Source organism: Ambystoma mexicanum, chromosome 1q (assembly GCF_040938575.1).
Source record: "Ambystoma mexicanum isolate Mex_15411 chromosome 1q, UKY_AmexF1_1, whole genome shotgun sequence".
Lineage (NCBI taxonomy): Eukaryota > Metazoa > Chordata > Amphibia > Caudata > Ambystomatidae > Ambystoma > Ambystoma mexicanum.
In genome coordinates this window covers 420,383,465-420,402,426 of record NC_090922.1, presented here as the reverse complement: position 1 = coordinate 420,402,426, position 18,962 = coordinate 420,383,465, and the positions used below count along the sequence as shown (strand labels likewise).

The window sequence follows — 18,962 nt, the reverse complement described above, 5'->3', positions numbered from 1 at the left end:
CTAGCATGTGAAATGTGCAAGCCAAACATGGTCACAAGTTACATGCAAGGTTGTGTCAATGCTCATCACACCAAAGGAACCCACTAGGACAAGGCAGGCAGGGGATGTACAACAAGGAACACCGACCAAACTGGCTGTACTAAGACACAGAGCTTTAATAGGGTGGAAAACCCTAAAGACTACATTTCCCAGAATGCAAAGTGCTAAAGTGGCTGCCATGGTGTTCGTGGGCTCCGTTAATAAGGGCCCCACACCCATTCTAGGGATCCAGAAAAACAGGATCTTGAGAGGCAGCATTTCCAAGACAAACACAAAGGGGATAGCATGAGCAACGGTGGACAAGGCACTCAACTGCCCCCTAAGGGTGCCATCCTGGCAGTCTGAGACAAGTAGTCTCTCCCAATGGTCTTCCCACTCCCTGCTGTCTATAGTCCCCTCCCACACACCTCACCATGTTACAGCAGGATGCTCATCCAGAGAACCCACCAGGAGCAGACAATCTGCCTGCAAAAAGAAAGCAGTGAAAAAAGATTTGCAAGAATTTTTTGTGTTCTATGAAGGCGTGAGGAACCGTTTCTTTACAACGCATGAATATTAGCAACTGGTTAAATCACAGTAACTTGAGCAAGGCCAAGTGATACTAACGAACAAAAAGCAGAACACAAGCAAATTCTGGTACATAAATCTAAACGCATGTGTAGGGAAATCTAAATGAGGAATGGTAAAGATCCGAGTTATTTTCATTTGTTTATTAGAAAGTAACAGGATTCTTTTTGTTTACAGTGAATTACATGACAATCTGGTTCGCGCAAAAGGAGCAGATGCTACAGCCAGGACTTCCCTCCACCCATCCATTTCAAGTACGGCTACCCTCTTACCCCTTGGTGGGAAAAGCTTTATTTCAGATTGAGGATGGTCGGCAGCATGTTTGCTACTTTTGGAATAACAACCACAGCCTGAGAGAGCTTGTCCATATAATACATGTATTATATCTGCATCTTTGGGGTTACCTGATGAAAGCAGACATTCAGTGATGCACTTAAAAATGGTTGACACAATCTTGCTTTTCTTTGCAAGCAACAATTATTTTTTTATATTGGCTGACTCAATTAAAAGGAATAAGGGACACTTTTGTGGGTAGAAAATCACTGGTTGGCATGTTGACAGGAGTACACAATGCCGTATTAGTAGATCATAATTTATTTTAAAATAGTCTAGGTAGGCAAAATGACTAATCTGGTACAGTTAAAGTCAGCACACTAGAGATCTTTACAAGTGGCACCCCCTAATTCTAGAGGGTCAGATTTAGCTCTTCCTCACCAAACTGTACATACCACTGTTTTCGAATAAATCCATTTCCATTGAATTCCAGGAACTGGTTCATTGGATCAATTTGTAAATTGGAGGCTTTCATTTTTAGTTCAATTTCAACAACTCTTCTATTTCCATGGATTTGAAGTATGATTTTGAAGGTTTATGAGGTTAGACATATTTGCTACAATGGTGATTTCCATGCTTGCAATGCACAAACATACTATGGGGCCAGGAAGTTGATGTTACACTTTTACCGAGAATCGAATCTGTGATTTGGTGAATCTTGAATTTGAAAAAAATAAAACAGACCAAGTTGGTTGGTTTATAGTATGGGTTGGTTAACTATTTGAATATGTTAAAGACTCCCCATGATCGATTAGAAGTTTCATAATTCAGTAGGTAAATAACAGTTTCTTGCACTCTTTAAACCTATTCTTTAAAGAATGATAGTGATGAATAACAACGAGAACCTTGTAGCAAAATTAGTTGCTTCATTCAAATGTTTGCTTATTCACAGATCTAGGATATATCAAAGATAAACTACCTGAAAGTATACAATATCAGGTTGTATTAAGAAAATACAGTTCTATAAAATGACAAAGGATGTTGATCACAGAGGATGAAGACTACAGAACATAGAAGCAACATATATTGTAGAGTTAAAAGCAGACTGTCCTCTATAGTACTAGCACAAGTTCACACACATGCACACCCAAAATACATTAAATAATTTGTTTATGGCAAAAAGCGTGTCTTTCACAATCACATGCTTCAGATTAATCCAGGAAACTGCACCCTGTGGCTGTCTCCAGATGTTTTGGAATATGAGTCCCATAATCCCTCACCACTAACTGTGCTAGATAGTGCCAATTGGAAATTTGTACTACAGAATGTCTGGCATGGCAAAGTTTTCAGACCCTTGGATTAATCAAACCTAAGCTTGTTTCAAGTTTGATGCAGCTACACATCCACCTCTGAAACACTAGGTTGTACGTTGGGACAAGCAGTATTAGAGGAGAGTAACTGGGGATTGCGAAACCTAGCCCACCTGCCCTTGTCAGGCGAGAGGCATATGGGAGCATCGATGTACTACACAGAAGTCAAGAGCATTGTGAAGTCAGAGAGTAGTGTAAACAAACAGAAATACTGTCTACACCCGGATGTATAGATATGGGTTAAATAAACTGTGGCCACATCCCAAAATATTAAATCAGGATGTATACTAATTGACCTTTTCACAATTGACCTCGGGAGAATTGACGTAATTTAAAAGATCAATTAGGACATATATGCGGGGGAAACCCCCTGCAACCCTCCACCCAATCCAAAAAACCCCACAACCCCCATCCAATCCCCTTATATTATTTATAATCCAAAACCAAACCAATACATATATAAAATAACTAAAATAATATAAAGGTCAATTGTGCAGAAGGTCAATTAGGGCCTCTTTAATTAGGTCAATTAGGACAAAAAGTTAATTGTAAAATATCAATTTGGGTAATACCATTAATCAGCCATGTATAGTGAGGCTCAGGCAACTGATGTTAATAATTATTTTTTTTTCAAGTGTAATATGTACCTACCCTTAAGAATGGTATGATGTTGTCTTTAGCTATTGCTTGAAGTAACCGAGGTGCTCCAGTAAGGCTCTGCAATCCTGCTCCACATGTCGAGAAGAAGGAGCCTATCACGATAACCCAAGGAGAAGGCCAGGACAGGATGCCCACCACCAAGTTTTTGTTCACAGCGTCGCCGTACCTGGAAGGTAAAAATAGCCATTTAGCAAACCCTTAGTTTGTTCCAAGCAATTTTTTTTTATCGGGTAATCTATAAGATTAGTTGCATAATTTAACAGGGCCATGGGTTTGAACCTGTGAATAAGAACCCAGGTCCCCTCTAAACCTGGGCTCTTATTCACGGGTTCAAACCCATTGCCTCCCACGGCAATGACAGGGTCAGACTTGCCCCAGAAGTGCTGTGGGAGTAAGCCTCTTTCCCTGCCCCGATGCCCATCAGCCTCGGTCCTGGCCAGCTCCCTCTTTCGAGTGGTTCTCTAGAGAATACAATTACCAGCATGTGCCAGAAACCGCAGACCCCTGGAAGGTATAATAGATCCTGGGAGGCAGCACAAACTAAAAAACTACATGTACCACAAGGCACCTGGGCCCAACAGAAAATACCCATCCTAGTGCAGCAGGAATTAACTGGTTGCCCCAATGGAAATGGAATATGTTTCCCCATTCAGGAGCCGAATGGGGGAACAAACACACAATGGAGATGGCCCATGCATGCTACAACAGTGCAAATGAGAAGTGGCAGCAGCTGAACTGGAACCAGCATAGAACGGTACAGCCCTAGAAGAGATCAGGGAACCCTAGCCAAAGCCATGGTGGACATGGACTAACTTGAGCCAGGAGGGAAGCAGAGAATAAAAATGCCAGTGACCACATAGTTGGGTGGTGGGAAATTGAGACTGGGAAGTGGGCACGGCTAAGGGCCCTTAGGGCTATGTCTTAGGGAAATTTCAGCCGACAAGCAGAGGCATAGGAGGCCCAGGGAAGCAGCTGACTCAGGTAGCCAATGGGAGTAGAGAGACCCTGTAGGCAGGAAGTGGAAAGCTGTAAAAAGCCAGCAGTCAGTTTTCAGTGTTTGAAGGAGGTTGGAGGAAGAACAAGAGACCAGATAGGAGTGTGCAGCAGGTTTGTGCGAGAGTGACAAAGTACTTTTGTCGGGAAATTTGTCGGGAAAGAAGGAGAGGCTTGAGAATAGCACTGAGAATGAAAGAGAATGAAAGAAAGACGGAGAAAGAAAAGAGACGGTAAAGAAAGAGGGAGGGAGAAAGAAGGTGAAAGAAAAAAAGAAAGGGGTTAGACAAGGGTCAGTCAGGTAAAGTGGAGATAGGTGTGAGAAGGTAGACTAGGGAAACAAGTGTAAAGGCAGCACTGTAGAGAGGAGTGAGATCTACAGGGAAGCGGATACGATCAGGACAGAGCTGAAGAGAAGGAAGAGAGCAATAAAATAAGGAGACATTGTTGAGAGCAGAGGGAGAGAGAAAGGGGAATGTGCAGGAGGAGGAGGACACACACACACACACCCTGCAAACCTGCAATATTGGGAGAGCCAGTCAACCGTGGAAAATATTACATTATCGAACAGTTGATCCTGTGATTCTGAAATACTTACTTATCTCTAAGAACCACTCCTTCGATGCAGGCTCCAAATAATACCACAGTGCTGAAGTCTGTAATGAACAGTCAAGGATCAAGTATTTTATTCCAGTTGTAATGTTTGGGCTCACATTGGACAATCCCCACTCCTAGAAACATATCTAAAATAAAGATTGATTTCTTGGCTTAACACATGCAATCACGGTTACCAGTCCATTCCATTTACTAGAGAAGGTGACATTGGAGTATGAAACCATGTGATATCCATACTTACACAAAACCAACATAACTGAAAGCGACTCCAGCAAATAAATAAAGTAAAATAAAACATGTAGAGCAGAACCTTACATATGATGAAGCAATACAATATTACTCACTGTAGTGAATGAAGTACTCCTAGTCCATAGTCCCCTTTTCTCCATACTGTATGGGCGTCCCAGTATGGGGACGAGACCGGTTCCATTTTGCCTCACAAAAAATGCATCACCTTTAATTTTTGGAGGGCGCAGCCGCAGGAGTAACCCCGCCCACTGGTGCTTCACCTCCGTCTCCTTTGCAGCATCGGACCCGAGAAGAACTTGTTTAGTAGCTGTCTGTTTTAGGGGGATGGTTGTGGTTCGTACGAAGGAAATGGGTCTACACACTAGGTATATGTGAGGGGTCAGAAATGTGAGGCTGACAACTTGGTATAGTGTTTTCACATGTAGCCATTTTATTAACTCATAAGGGTTTCACAAACGCCTCACTATCCATAACCAAAAAGGATTTCACTGCTTATCAAAATAAACTAAAGGAAAACACTAATAAAAAGGAATCTGTCCCCCCACACTTATACAGACATCAAACTCATAAGTATATGGCAATTCAAATGTAACAGAAATAACAGTTATATTCAACATAAATCCAATAACTATATCCTTGTAACCTGGGTTGAATCCCCTTACCAAGATTCAAACCAGGATTTTCAATCAAAGGTTCAAATAAGAAGGTCCCTTGTTGTAGCCAAGTTTTTATCACAAAGTTCTTCTTATTCTAAAAGTCTTTCACTTGGACTTTAACAAAGGTTCAGCCAAGCGAAAAAAGTCTTTATCTCTCCACATAGAGACAAAGGTTCAACATAACTTCTTAAGAAAACCAAAATACTTGCACAACTCGAATTCTTCCATATAAACAACAATGTTTTGGCAGAGGGGGTGTGGCCAGCGGGCGCGCGATGAAGACGTGAATCTTTGGCGCTCCCGTGGCTGCCTGAAACTTCCTGCAAAATCCTGCCATATGGATCATGTAAAAGCAAAATAAAGATAACTCCGGGCGGCGGGACCTCGGAGCAATACCCGGCGGAGAACAGAGCCAAGTTCATAAAGGGAAACATGAGATATCGGCGTTGGAAATTTCGCCCGGGAATTCCCCGAGCCCGAACAAGATGGCCGCCTCCAAGACCCGCTGAAGCCTGACAGGGACCAGCGAATGCAGCCCACGAGCCCCGACTGCTGAACGCAGCAGCCGCGCCAGCATCCCCCTGACGATCCGAGGGTGCGCCGCCACCAAATCCTGTCATCAGTCCCCTGTACGGCCGGGGCGGGGAAGAGCAGAGTGGGCGAGCCCCCGGCCTGCGACATCAGCTGGAACTGCTGCCGCAGCCGCGTGGTGCGGCCAGGGGATGGGTTGCGTACGACTCAGCCTGCCCCCGGAGGCTGAGAGCGGATCCCCCCGGAGGGGGAACCCGACACAGGCGGTGAGAGCTCAGAGTCCACCCCTCTGCCCCCGGATCCCAGGACTAAAGTGAACGGCCACGGGTAAGCCGCCACGCGGGACCTGCCAACCCGAATCCAATGTGCCCATAGGGAGTGCCCCTGGGGGAAACAGCAACATACGCCCGTACACACAATAAGAGCAGAAGCATACAGACACCTCCAGTGCGCAAAAGAAGCCAATCCTGACGAACGGGGCTTCCTCCACTGGCACTGACAGATATACGGGGCCCTGCACAAAGCAACACCATGGGCAAAGAAAAAAGCAGAAAGACCTCGGCACAAAGCACCATGGACCAATATGCCACAAGCACATCCACTGTACAGAGCACCGAGGACATTGAGGTGACCCCCCCTCCGCCAGACGAGACCCTGTCACTTAAGGATGTGATGGCCGCCATCGCCAGCTCGCGCTCCTCGGTGGAGCAAAAAATGGATGCCATCTCTACCGAGGTCTCCTTCCTCCGCCATGACTTCCAAAAACTGTCATCCCGAACTGTGGAGGCGGAACAACGTATCTCTGGTGTGGAGGATGGCCTCGGTGGGGTGCACCAACAATTGGCGCAAGCACTGACCAGATTGAAAACCCTGGAGGCCCGAGTGGATGAGGGAGAAGGCAGGTCCTGCCACAACAATATTCGCATCCTGGGACTGCCGGAATGCGAAGAGGGACCCAGCATGGAGCTTTTTCTGGAGGAGTGGTTGGCAGACCTTTATGCGCCAAAGACTCTCTCGAACCTTTTCTCGGTGGAATGTGCACACCGCATACCCGCAGGCCGCCCGACCCCGGGCGCACCCCCAAGGACAATCATCGCGAGGCTCCTCAATTATCGCGACAGGGCACCATCTTACAAATGTCCCGAACCAAAGGGACAATGACGTAACGGAGCCAGAATTGCATTCTATCCAGATTATACCTGCGAGGTCCAGAAAGCCAGACAATCCTTCGAGTCCCTTAAACGGAAGCTCCACTCTATGAACGTGAGATACGGGCAGCTGTTCCCGGCCCAGTTGAAAATCCAGCATGAAGGTAAAACCGTCCACTTCACCGATCCTCAGGAAGCCTGGAAATGCGCTGAGACCCATATCGCAGGGGACTGGACTGCACCCGTTCAAAACCGCAGAGGTAGACCAAGACCCCGACCACGGGGAGATGGACCCGCCCATCGACCCATACCGGAGATCCCAGCGGACCCCGACGAGGACCACGATGCCTGATAAGGTTCCTGGAACAGACATGTTGGCCAGAGAGGGGAATCCACGGTACCATCAGTGCGCTCAACGATCGATCCTTTTCTTGGCAACCATTTGCAATGCAACGCTCCTCCTGGGACGACACCAGTGATGGGATGCCGTCGCTCCCACACAATTGATCAGAGAGTCACGCGCTGCCATCGCTAACACACCATGCCCCTGACCAGAGACACCAGACCTGCAAGCGAGTAGTAAGTTGGTGGGAAGGTGACTACAGTTCACATTAAGTTAATCTGGCGACACAGTTTTGAGCGCCAGTAGAGTTTGGGCAACAGACACTTCATGTTGGGGAGGAGTATGGGGATGGGGGAAGGGATACAGTTCTAGGTTAGTTACTTTCAGGGAAATCACACCATATCCACATTGATCAAGATGCCACCGAACACACCATGTCCGCTGCCAACGCCTCCACCTCACACATACGCCACATCTCCAAGGCCAAATGCACCATGCACCCACCTGGCACAACCTTCCAGATCTCTAGACAGCAATGACCACACAGCATCAAGATGACCCCACCTTTGGAAACGTACTAGCCCCGACACCCAACGAACGCCACAGGTCTCTCAAAATCATTACTTGGAACGGAAATGGCATGGGCTCAAGTATAAAACGCAGAATAGTCACGCAATTCCTTAACAGACGCTCTCCCGACATAGCCCTCCTAACCGAGACCCACTTAGTGGGTTCAACCTGCCAGTTCTTTCGCAGAACTAATTATCGACTAGCATACCATGCAGGGTACACGATGGGATCCCGGGGCGCCCTGATCCTTTTACATAAGTGACTCCCTTTTGATCTATCAGCTGTGGTACAGGACCCCTTAGGCCGTTTTGTGATGATCCGGGGCGCGCGGAGGGTGAGACACAGTGGCCATTCTAGCGATATATTCCCCGCCGGGGTTGGGGGAGGGTCTCCTGAGGGAGGTGACGGCCCTGATGCACAACAGCAAGCAGAGGTGTGGATCGTGGGGAAGGGGGGGGTGGGTTTAACAATGTTATGTGCAACACACTTGACCGGACCCACATCTGCAGCCAGAACCCAGACCGGCCCACGCGGCTGGCGACCTTCACATCAGCGCTTGGTCTGAGCGACGCGTGGAGAGAACTCCACCCTACAGACCAAGGATTTTCCTTCCACTCGGGGGTCCATGCATCCTTATCCAGATTGGATTACCTCTTCCTCCCGGCCCCAGAAGCATATAGGGTTATATCGGCAGATTTCCTTCCCCGGGGCATATCAGACCACTCTCCCCTGGAGGTGACGTACGGATTGTCCCCTGCCACCCAAAACATGGTGGCTAAATGGCTACTACCTGGGCCTCCCCGAGTTCGTGGAGCACATTACGGACAAATCCAAAGAATTCTTTGAGATCAATACGGGCTCGATAGAGGACCCCGTGATATTATGGGAGGCACATAAGACAGTGCTTAGGGGGGAAATGACAGCCTGGATCTGTAACCAAAAGAGAGAACATCACAGGAAGGTGACGGAGGCAGAGGAGGAACTAACTAACGCTTCCCCGGAAATACACCGCTCCCTCCTGAAGGCTAGAGCATCCCTCCATAACACAGCGCTTGATAACGCACAGCAGGCGCATTGGGAATCAAAGACCAAAATTTATGAGCAAGGGGACAAAGCCGGCAAACTATTGGCATGGCTGGAAAGACGGGAGGAGGGGCACAGACACGTCAGACAGATTACCGGCGGCCCGAACGGGCCGGCCCGAACAGACCCAGAAATATCAGAGGCCTTTGCCAAATTCTATACTACGCTTTACGCCGCCCCAACGGTCCCCACAGACGCTTCCCTCCTGAATGAGATTGTGCTTCCACAGTTATCGGAATTGCAGAGGACTCACTTAGACAGGGGATTAGACAAAACCGAAATAACGGAGGCCATGACCCAACTACAATCTGGGAAGACACCTCGCCCGAATGACTTCCCGGCTGAGACCTGGAAGAAATTGGGCAGCAACAAGATGGCCACCCCCCCTCCGGGACCTATTCCTCGCTGCCAAAGAACAGGGCACCCTCCCACCAGATCTATGAACGGCCAGCATAGTTGTCATTCCCAAAAAAGACAAACCCCCGACCAGTGCACATCGTATGGACCGATATCGCTTCTCAATAGTGAAACTAAAATCCTTGCCAAAGTACTGGCCAACAGGCTCGAAGGGGTAATATCCTCACTGGTCCATCAAGATCAATGCGGCTTCATGCCGCAATGATCGACCAGAATGAACCTACGTCGATTACACCTGCTATTGGAAGAGGCCCCAGCTCTTAAAACACCACTCGCGCTCCTCGCAATTGATTTCGAGAAAGCGTTCGATTCGGTGGTGTGGGCAGGCCTCTGGGCAACAATGAGGCGCGTGGGCATCGTCGAAACTTTCCGTAGCTGGATTCAACTCCTAAACGAAACCCCACTAGCTACAGTTAGGGTGAACGGCTGGACCTCCGGGACCTTCCCGCTGGGCAGAGGCACCCGGCAGGACTGTCCTCCATCTCCCCTCCTCTTCGCCCTAGCAATCGAGCCACTGGCCCGATGGCTCGGACAGGTCACCACGTGGTCCGGATTACATTGGCCAAATGGACGGGAGGACAAGCTTTCCCTTTATGCGGACGACCTATTACTCTACCTGAACAATCCAGACCAAGCATGCCCAATCATAACACAAATGTTAAAGACCTATGGGGACTTCAGTGGCCTCAGAGTAAAATGGGGGAAATCAGTTCTCTTCTCAGTAAAAGGGGATGATCTAGCAATCCCCCGGGACTCCCCATACCAGATAGAAAGAGAAGGCTTCCGCTACCTGGGCATATGGGTTTCCAGGGCTCCCTCAGACTATCTGCGTCACAACCTGCACCCACTAGCGGCCCGCTTCGCGGGGGATGTACGACATTGGATGCACCTCCCCCTCACACTCATGGGAAGGGCGGCCCTCTTCAAAATGATGGCACTTCCACGGTTTCTCTATGTACTGCAGAACGCCCCACTGGCCATACCAAACTTGGAATTTGTCCTGGTGGAACACCTCCTCAGGGAATTGATATGGAAGGGGGGCAACCTCGAATTGCGCTGACCACGCTGCAGCGATCGATCTGGGAGGGGGGTATCGGACTCCCACACCTGAAGTCAAACTATTGGGCCAGTCAACTAAACATAGTCAATGACCTCCTCCAGGGGGACCGTGACCTACCACACAGAGCTTAACTACCCTTCAGGCAAGACACCCCACCACTCGCAACAATGTATCAACGCCTATCCAGACCCCCCGCACAGACAATGCCTTCTCACATCGCGATCGTCTGGAGGCAGGGACACAAGCACATAGGCATAAGATTACCATGGCACAACCATTATGGAATAACCACATGCTGACGGAAGTGTGGAAGGTGCCCGCCTCGACCGGGTGGGTGAGGCCCGGAATAACCACGATAGGAAATATCTTAACAGAGGGCTCTATTCTTTCATTTGAAATGCTCCAGCAGGAATATGGTATTTCGGCAGCAGAACACTACCACTACACACAATTATGACATACACTCAGTGGCCACAGGCAAGCACTTGCCGACACCCCAGATTACACACCCCTGGAACGCAACTTACTTCCACAACACATCCCCACCAAGGTAACTACCAGTCTATATAAAGCTATTAATGCATCGCCACCCCAGAGCTGACCAGCCTCAAAGCCAGATGGGAACGGGATGGAGGGAACATTGAACCTCAGGACTGGATCCAGGTTCTCATGCATCCATGTGAAATCTCTATAGACACCAGAATAAGACTGATACAGCTAAAGATACTTCACAGTGTATACTACCCTCGAGTGGCCCTTTTTGGTTGGGGAAGGGCAACGGATCCCAACTGTTTGAAATGCAGGGGGGAGGAGGGCACCTTCATCCATCTCCTCTGGGACTGCCCTAAAATCAAGACCTTCTGGACACAATGCTTACAAATTTTGGCAAGAGCACTGGGTCGCACGATAGAATTGCGACCAGCAATAATGTTACTGGGGGTCCCAGATGAGAACATCTCGAACAAATGGGAGGGCATTCTTCTCTCCACAGCAATGGGCCTGATAAAACGTGACATTGCCCCGAATTGGGGAGCCCCGGAGTGCCCGACAGCGGCTCAGTGGTCCAACGAAATGGACATCTGCGCGGCGAAAGAACTCAGAATTTATACAGCACGGGGATGCCCGGTAAAGGCCACACAAATCTGGGGAAAGTGGGAAGAACGGGTGACCTGAGATCGGTCAGAGGGGTGGGAGAGCGGGAAGCGCAGGAGCACAACATGGACATGGCAAAGAACATATTACTGGAAAGGTGATGTACAGAGTGGCAAGAGACGAACAGATAGATGATCGACCCGGCAAAGGGAGAGGGAGGGTCGGGGGAAACAGTTGGTATTTTATATGAATGTTCAAAAACCATCAATAAAATATGTTACTAAAAAAAAAAAAATGTTTTGGCAGGATGATTCAACAACAATTTAGTGAACACTTTAGTGGTCTTGCCACTTCTCCACAACTTTCAACCACAATGCTGTACTTCAATGATTGCTTCCTGGTCCACTAACCTGCCAGGACTAGTACTAAAAAGGTCCCTATGCTGGGATACTCGCCTGCCAGGACAAAAGCTCCTAACACTAGTACAAGTACTCTGTGGTGGGGTTTACTTCAAACCTTTTGGAAAAGGACGACTTAACAACATCGAAATTCACAATTTCTTTTGTAAGACATGATACACATTGTTGCGGTTTGTTCCATTGTTGCATTTGCCACATGCAATGCAGGTTATGCTCCTCTTCTCATTGATACTTTATACCAGGAGGGCTTCTCTCCTGCCACTCTTGTTTTCCAACGTTCACATGAAGTAACTGCTGAAAATGTTTCTTTATTACACTTACCCCTCTTTGGCAACACGTGTTGATGTCTGGTTCAACTATTGCCTCTGCCTAACTCTGGGAATATCGGTTACTATCTTTTTGTAATAATTTTATTTAGCCAACATGGATTATATGCTCTTTGAAATATTGCCCCCCCTCTTCACTTTGGCAATGGTGGCCATAGTTAGCTTGCTTCAGTATTGACCCCTCATCACTATGGCAATAGTATTGGCTTTAATTTATAACCTTTCTTTTCTTGTCCTTTTATGAAGTTCTTCTTGATATTAGTTTGGTATTCAAAACTGTTATTAGTGGCCAGCGGTCGATTACGGAGCATACCAGGATCACTCAACAATGGTAAACTCACCAATGTCTGAACACGCATCCGCTCGATCCGCTGCCACTCTTTCTGCTTCTTTTGCTGCCTCTCGCACGGCAGCCTGTTTTGGTTTTCCTGCGGCCTGCGCCGATCAGGAAAGGAGCTTTTCTCACTCCCAGTGCACTCTGGTGCTCGCCAGCCACCGGGACACAGCACGCAATAAGGATAGCTCCTCTCCAAATGGAAAGGCCGCTACAACATCGCTTCTCACTGCGCATCCTCTGCATTTGAGGCCATCAATATTACAGACCGTCTCAGGACCGATATCCACTTCAAAGATAGCAGCGGCTCTTTTTCCTTTCTTCAACCGCTGCAACTACTTTGTCTCCTTGTTCTAATGGCCTACAACTGAGGAGGCATTATATATTCAAAAGTACAGCTCAGGTGTGAGTCATTAGAACCACTAGACTGCACTTTGCAGTTTAGTGCCTCCAAGTCACTCTTCCGCGTACTTCGGTATTGTGGGACTTGAAAGTCCTCAATGTTCCGATTACCTTTTTCTTCACAGGCATGAGCTCTACAATAGCCCATTGAGATTGTAGGGTCTCTAGGGAAGTTAGTTAAGGAGTCCTCTCAGTCCTCCTGACCCAATTCCCCTCTCATGTGATGCTGTCGCAGAACACCACCCCCAGGGTCAGGATCAGGAAGAGTCTGTCTTTCCCTGGACAGATACGGGCATCGGACCAGGGTTTCTGGGATGATCACCTCTGATTCATTATAAGTACTTCTGTCACTACACTGAGTAATGTTTCATTAATGCTATGTCCCATCCCCTTTCCTCCATATTGTTTTTTCAGGGAGGAGGGCCATTTACTACGAAGTATTGAAGAACAGGTTTTTAAGTACTGCCCGTCTGAATGCCACATCTGACCTTGCATTAATGTCTAGGAAGTAATGTTTGCAGAATGCTGAAGGTGATGCCCATGGGGTAGCTATACTTATGACATCCCATGGTACATGTTGCTGAAATTCCACAGCTGTGTCTTTAGCCCTGGCCGCGTGTGCGCATGAATTCCTCTTGTAGGTCAGTTATGCTGTAGCTTGTAGGATTCCCCAATCGCTGCTACCACCCAGCTGGGTATAGATGCCTCGGATGCCTGCGGCCCTGGAGATGAGCCCCCAAAAGGTAATGAAGAGGGCATCTGATTTGCTGAAATGCTTTGTCCTGTCCAAATGGAACTTTTTTTTTTTAAAGATATTTTTATTGACTTTTTTTTTAACATAAACATTGGGACTTTCAACATCATCCCCCCTCACCCTCCTCCCTTCCCCTTCCCCCCCGCACCGGATATGCCGTCCTTAAATTTCTCTCCTTTCCACTCAGTGTCTCTGTCTCATCCAGTAAACATGTCCAGAATGCAGATTTTGTGTGGGCACCACTGTATCATATAGTCACTTTGTAGATATTCAATCGCCTCTTCCCAGTCGGATATGAAGTTTTGACGGGCCCCTTGTATGATGTATGTGATTCTCTCCATCGTCACAAATGCCCATATTCTCTGTAGCCCCTCCAGATTGGATGGGGGCGTCTTCTGTTTCCATTGTTGGGCTATTGCTAGCCATGCTGCTGTGAGGAATCCCATGAAGTTTCTCATTTGTGTCTTTGTCAGTGTCCTATCTCATGGATCCCACATACCGCACAACCACACCTCTTGTCCTAGGGCTTCTGCTCCCTTGAGCATTTCTTGCATTTGGGACTTCACCTCTGTCCAGAAAGTTTGTAGTTTTGGGCAGTCCCAACAGATGTGTCTCCAGTTGCCCACTGCGTCACAACCCCTCCAGCATTTATCTTGTGTTGTATTGAACATCCTGTGGAGTCTTTCCGGGGTATAGTGCCATTGTATCATCGTTTGTGTCCACACTTTCCTTGTTTGGATCGCCCGTGTCCATTTAGGGATTATTTGCCAGATCTAAATCCATTGTGCCCTCCTGATTTCTTTCCTTAATGTCTTTTCCCATTTCTTCATGTATTGCCATGTTGTTTCCTCTGTTTTTGCATTTATGAATCTATACATGATGGAAACTAATTTTTTTTCCCCCTGCCTGTGCCATGATATATGTCTCGAATGGAGTCGCGGCCCTTGTTATCACTTGCGTTATTCCCGGGGTGGGTAGCCAGTGATGGAGTTGTTCATATTGGAATCTGTCCTTTTCCGTGAAGCCCAGTAGATCTCAGCATTTTATGTAGGTTCTGATCTGTTGACCGTCGGACAGGTCTCCCACTTTCGTACAGTCTGCGTCCCGCCATTTCTGAAAAGCTCCTTTTTCCGTGCCCGGTTGGAATTCCGGGTTCTCGAGTATTGGCATGAAGGGGGCTGGATCTTTTGTAAGCTTTTCTTTCTTGGTTGCTCTATCCCATAATTCCAAGGTTGTGCTCATGATCTCGCTTACTCAGACATTCTGATGCCTGTACTCGGGTCTGATCCAGAGTAGGTGGCGCATGCTTGTTCTTGCTCTGTCCTGTGCCTGCCCTATTTTTTCTGGTATGTTCGGGATCCATTCCTTCAAGACCCACATCTGGGCTGCCTCATAATACTTCCGATAATGAGGGAGTACCATGCCTTCTTCTGACTTTTGTGCCGTAAGTGCTAGGTTAGAGTGTCTCAGGGTTTTGTTCTGCCAAATGTACTTGGTTACTATTTTGGTGAGTGTCTTGAAGAATGAAGCAGGTATACAAATGGGGAGTGCTTGGAAGTAGTACAGCAGTCTGGGCAGTATTGTCATTTTTATGACCGTTATTCTGCCCCACCATGTTATTGAGAGTGGGTTCCATCTGTCCAGGTCCCTTTTCACCTGCTGTATAAGTTTCGTGTAGTTCCCTTAATAGAGGTCTTTTATCGTGTTGGTTAGCGTGACTCCTAGATATCTTACCCCTTCTTCCGCAGTTTGTAGTTGTAGTTCTTCCATTTATTTATGTATTTCTTTTTTGTCTCTGGCCAGGACCATTACCATAATTCAAATCTAGACATTGTGCCTTCTAACTGCTAAAACGTAATTTTATCCACTGTGCCTTCTAACTGCAGACACCTGATTTTAGTCACTGTGCCTTCTAACTACTAATAATCAAATAACTTAGACACTGTGCCTCACCAACTGCTACCCACCTTTGACTAGCCACCACCTAGCCACCTCCTAGCCCACTTGTGCACATGGCGATACTCGAAGTGCTGCACTCACCAAACTAGCCTCAGTACATCTGTATTTGCTTAGAGTTGCCCAACAACTTGCATACAGCCGTACGCCTATAGGTTTGCACCAGATTAGACCATAGCCCCAACCTGAACCCGCTTATCTGCCCCCCCAGGCCCCCGACCATGCTGAAAACCAATAACACTCAGTCTTCACACCTTGTATTAAGCCTCCTCACCACCATGGCACTCGCTTCTATTGCCTCATGCCCCCCCAAGGATAGAAATATGAGACTGAGGGCAAGACTATCCCGTCTCCATGAACCCTCATCCCACCTAACCTTCAGAGGCTATATCGACTCAACCAACAAATGCTCACAATACCCCAACTCTACCCATCTGCCTCCCACCCTCCCGGCAACCTATCAGACAACTCCACGAAGAGCAACCCTAACTAAAAATAAACAACTCACTACTACCATACCTACCAGCACCTTATCACTAATGGGGTCCCTCATTAATTCCAGATCTATGGTAGCTCATGCCACAGAGATCTCAGACACCTTAATCAACGAGAACTTGGATCTACTGGTCATAACAGAAACCTGGCTCCACGAGGCTGCAGGCCGTGCGGTCATGCTAGCGGTACCAGAGGATTACCAACTATTAAGAGCTGACAGACCCATTTCTAGAGGAGGTGGCCTAGCCATCATCCACAAATCCAACCTACCAATCAGGCTAACCACCACCCTGTCATATCAGTCCTGTGAACTCCTGACGGCCAAACTCAACCTATCATGCAACCGGACCCTTACTATCCACGCAATCTATAGCCCACCTGGACCACTAGGCTCCTTTGAGGACGACTTAACTAGCATCCTGTCTAACAATACCAAAGACCACGCACAAACCCTCCTACTGGGAGACTTTAACCTCGGCTTAAATAACTAACGATAAACATGCCCTCGCCATAGCCTCCTTACTGAATGACCATGGCCTGACACAAAAAGTCGCTACTCCCACACACTCTAAAGGAAGGACCTTAGACTGGATTGCTGACTTGAATTGTAACATCAGTATCACCAACATAACACCGCAATCATGGACGGACCACCACTTAATCTCATTCTCTGCCACACTTGATCTTATCCGCCCTAAACCCATACTTATGGCCCCGCCACTCTCTGCTAGGAGTAAAAAAGACATTACAGCAGAACTTCTCTCACCACACCTTCTCCCCACTCTTGATAATCTAGACAACAACACAGACCCCACCTTACTCGTGGAAGTCTACAATAGCACTATGACGAAAGCACTGGACACCATCGCCCCGCTCAAAAACCGCAAAGGCAGACAACTACCTCATCTGAATAACTGGTTCACACCACAACTGAAAGAATTAAGAATTCAAAAAAGAAAGCTGCAATCAATCTGGCGCCATTCACCCACCAAGGGGAACAAAATTAAGCTAACCAATCACTGTAAACTGTACAAGAAGGAAATCATTAGCACTAAAAAGAATACCTATAACGACAGAATATCTAAGGCCAAATCAGACACCAAGGAACTATTCTCCATCCTTCGCAAAATGGAATCACCTATACCTCAGATCGACAATACTCCCAAAGATAAGACATGGTGTACCAATATACAAAACGCCCTCGCAGGTAAAATTAGCTCTCTCCAACTTAAAATTGCCAACAAGAAAGCCTCCCTACCCTGACCGCAAGAGCCCCCTCCCCTATCACAGCCACCACTCAACCCACTGAAAAATACCCCCCAGCCCTTCACCTTCAAAAAATAAGTATACCAGAGACAGAAAAAATTATACTTGCGCTAAAACCCTTTAACTGTAAAGGAGACAATTGCCCACCCAAAATTATCAAGGATGCAGCTAGAGATCTTGCCCCCTTTATCTCCAAGCTCATCAATGCCTCCTTCAGGTCAAATCTAGTACCCAAAAATCTAAAACAATCTTGGGTACTTCCCCTGCTCAAAAAACAAACACTTGACCCCTCTATACCGACAAACTACAGACCCATCACCACCGTCCCCTTCCTACTCAAAATCATTGACAGAGTAGCCTATTTGCAAATCCAGGATTATCTAGAAACCAACAACCTATTAGGCTCACGTCAATCTGGCTTCCGCCCCCTTCATGGCACCGAAACAGCCTTGATTGACCTCAAGACTAAAATTGACGAGTTGAAGGACAATGGAAAATCAGCTATGCTACTCCTCCTTAGCCTTCGGCGGCTTTTGACTTGGTAGATCATGCAGTCTTATGCAATCATCTGAGCTCAGCCGTCCATTTCTCAAGTGATGCCATAGCCTGGGTGCAATCCTTCCTCGCGAACCGCACAATGAGAGTCTTCTCCCCCCTAGCAGCCGCCGACCCCATACAAGTTTTCTGCGGCATCCTCCAAGGATCCTGTGTATCTCCTACGATGTATAACATCTTTACCAAGCCCTTATTCGACAAGTTGGACAGACTGGGTGTCATCTACACTAACTACGCAGATGACACTCAGATCCTCATTCCCTTTTCGGGCAACTTTGTGGAAGACTCGGCCTTGGTAAACAAGATATATCTCCTCATTCAGTCATGGATGGCATCCCACGGCCTCTGCTTGAATGACGACTAAACAGAGCTACTGATCCTTGGCACAGAGACAGCAATGAAAAAACTTGACCCCAACTATACCTCATTCAACATTGACAACAATGTCATCAAAGTGAAGCCTGCAACTTGGAGGTGGAAATAGTTGTAGGCTGACAGCAGGGTTGAGAACAGTCACATGAATCTGCCATCACAGTGTAGCCAAAGAACAGCATACAGAACTGCTAGAAGTCCAACAATTAAGAGTGGAACACGGGGGAATTGCATCCTGCCAATGGCAAGTTGCTATAGTGAAATCTTTGACATTAAGTTAGGGACAGTAAAGTGTCACTGCAGCAAACTCTTTCTACCATCTGGAAGTTTGGAATATCTTTGGTAGTCGCCATGCAAAATTTAGTCCTACCACCATTTTTGGCTACACCAGGAGAGCCTTGAATACTATGGAAGGAC

The 18,962-nt window shown here is 47.3% G+C and overlaps 1 protein-coding gene across 4 annotated transcripts in view; it reads right to left on the bottom strand.

The window, feature by feature from the left end:
• Nucleotides 1-18,962, bottom strand: part of SLC12A4 (solute carrier family 12 member 4) — a 1,569,223-nt gene that overhangs the window by 464,767 nt on the left and 1,085,494 nt on the right. For all 4 annotated transcript variants that reach the window (XM_069639659.1, XM_069639652.1, XM_069639655.1 and 1 more), the window contains exons 11-12: nt 4,501-4,558; nt 2,901-3,075 (exon numbers count right to left, since the gene is read on the bottom strand). In XM_069639659.1, the coding sequence (XP_069495760.1) occupies nt 2,901-3,075; nt 4,501-4,558 (233 nt within the window). The remainder of the gene's footprint in view (nt 1-2,900; nt 3,076-4,500; nt 4,559-18,962) is intronic.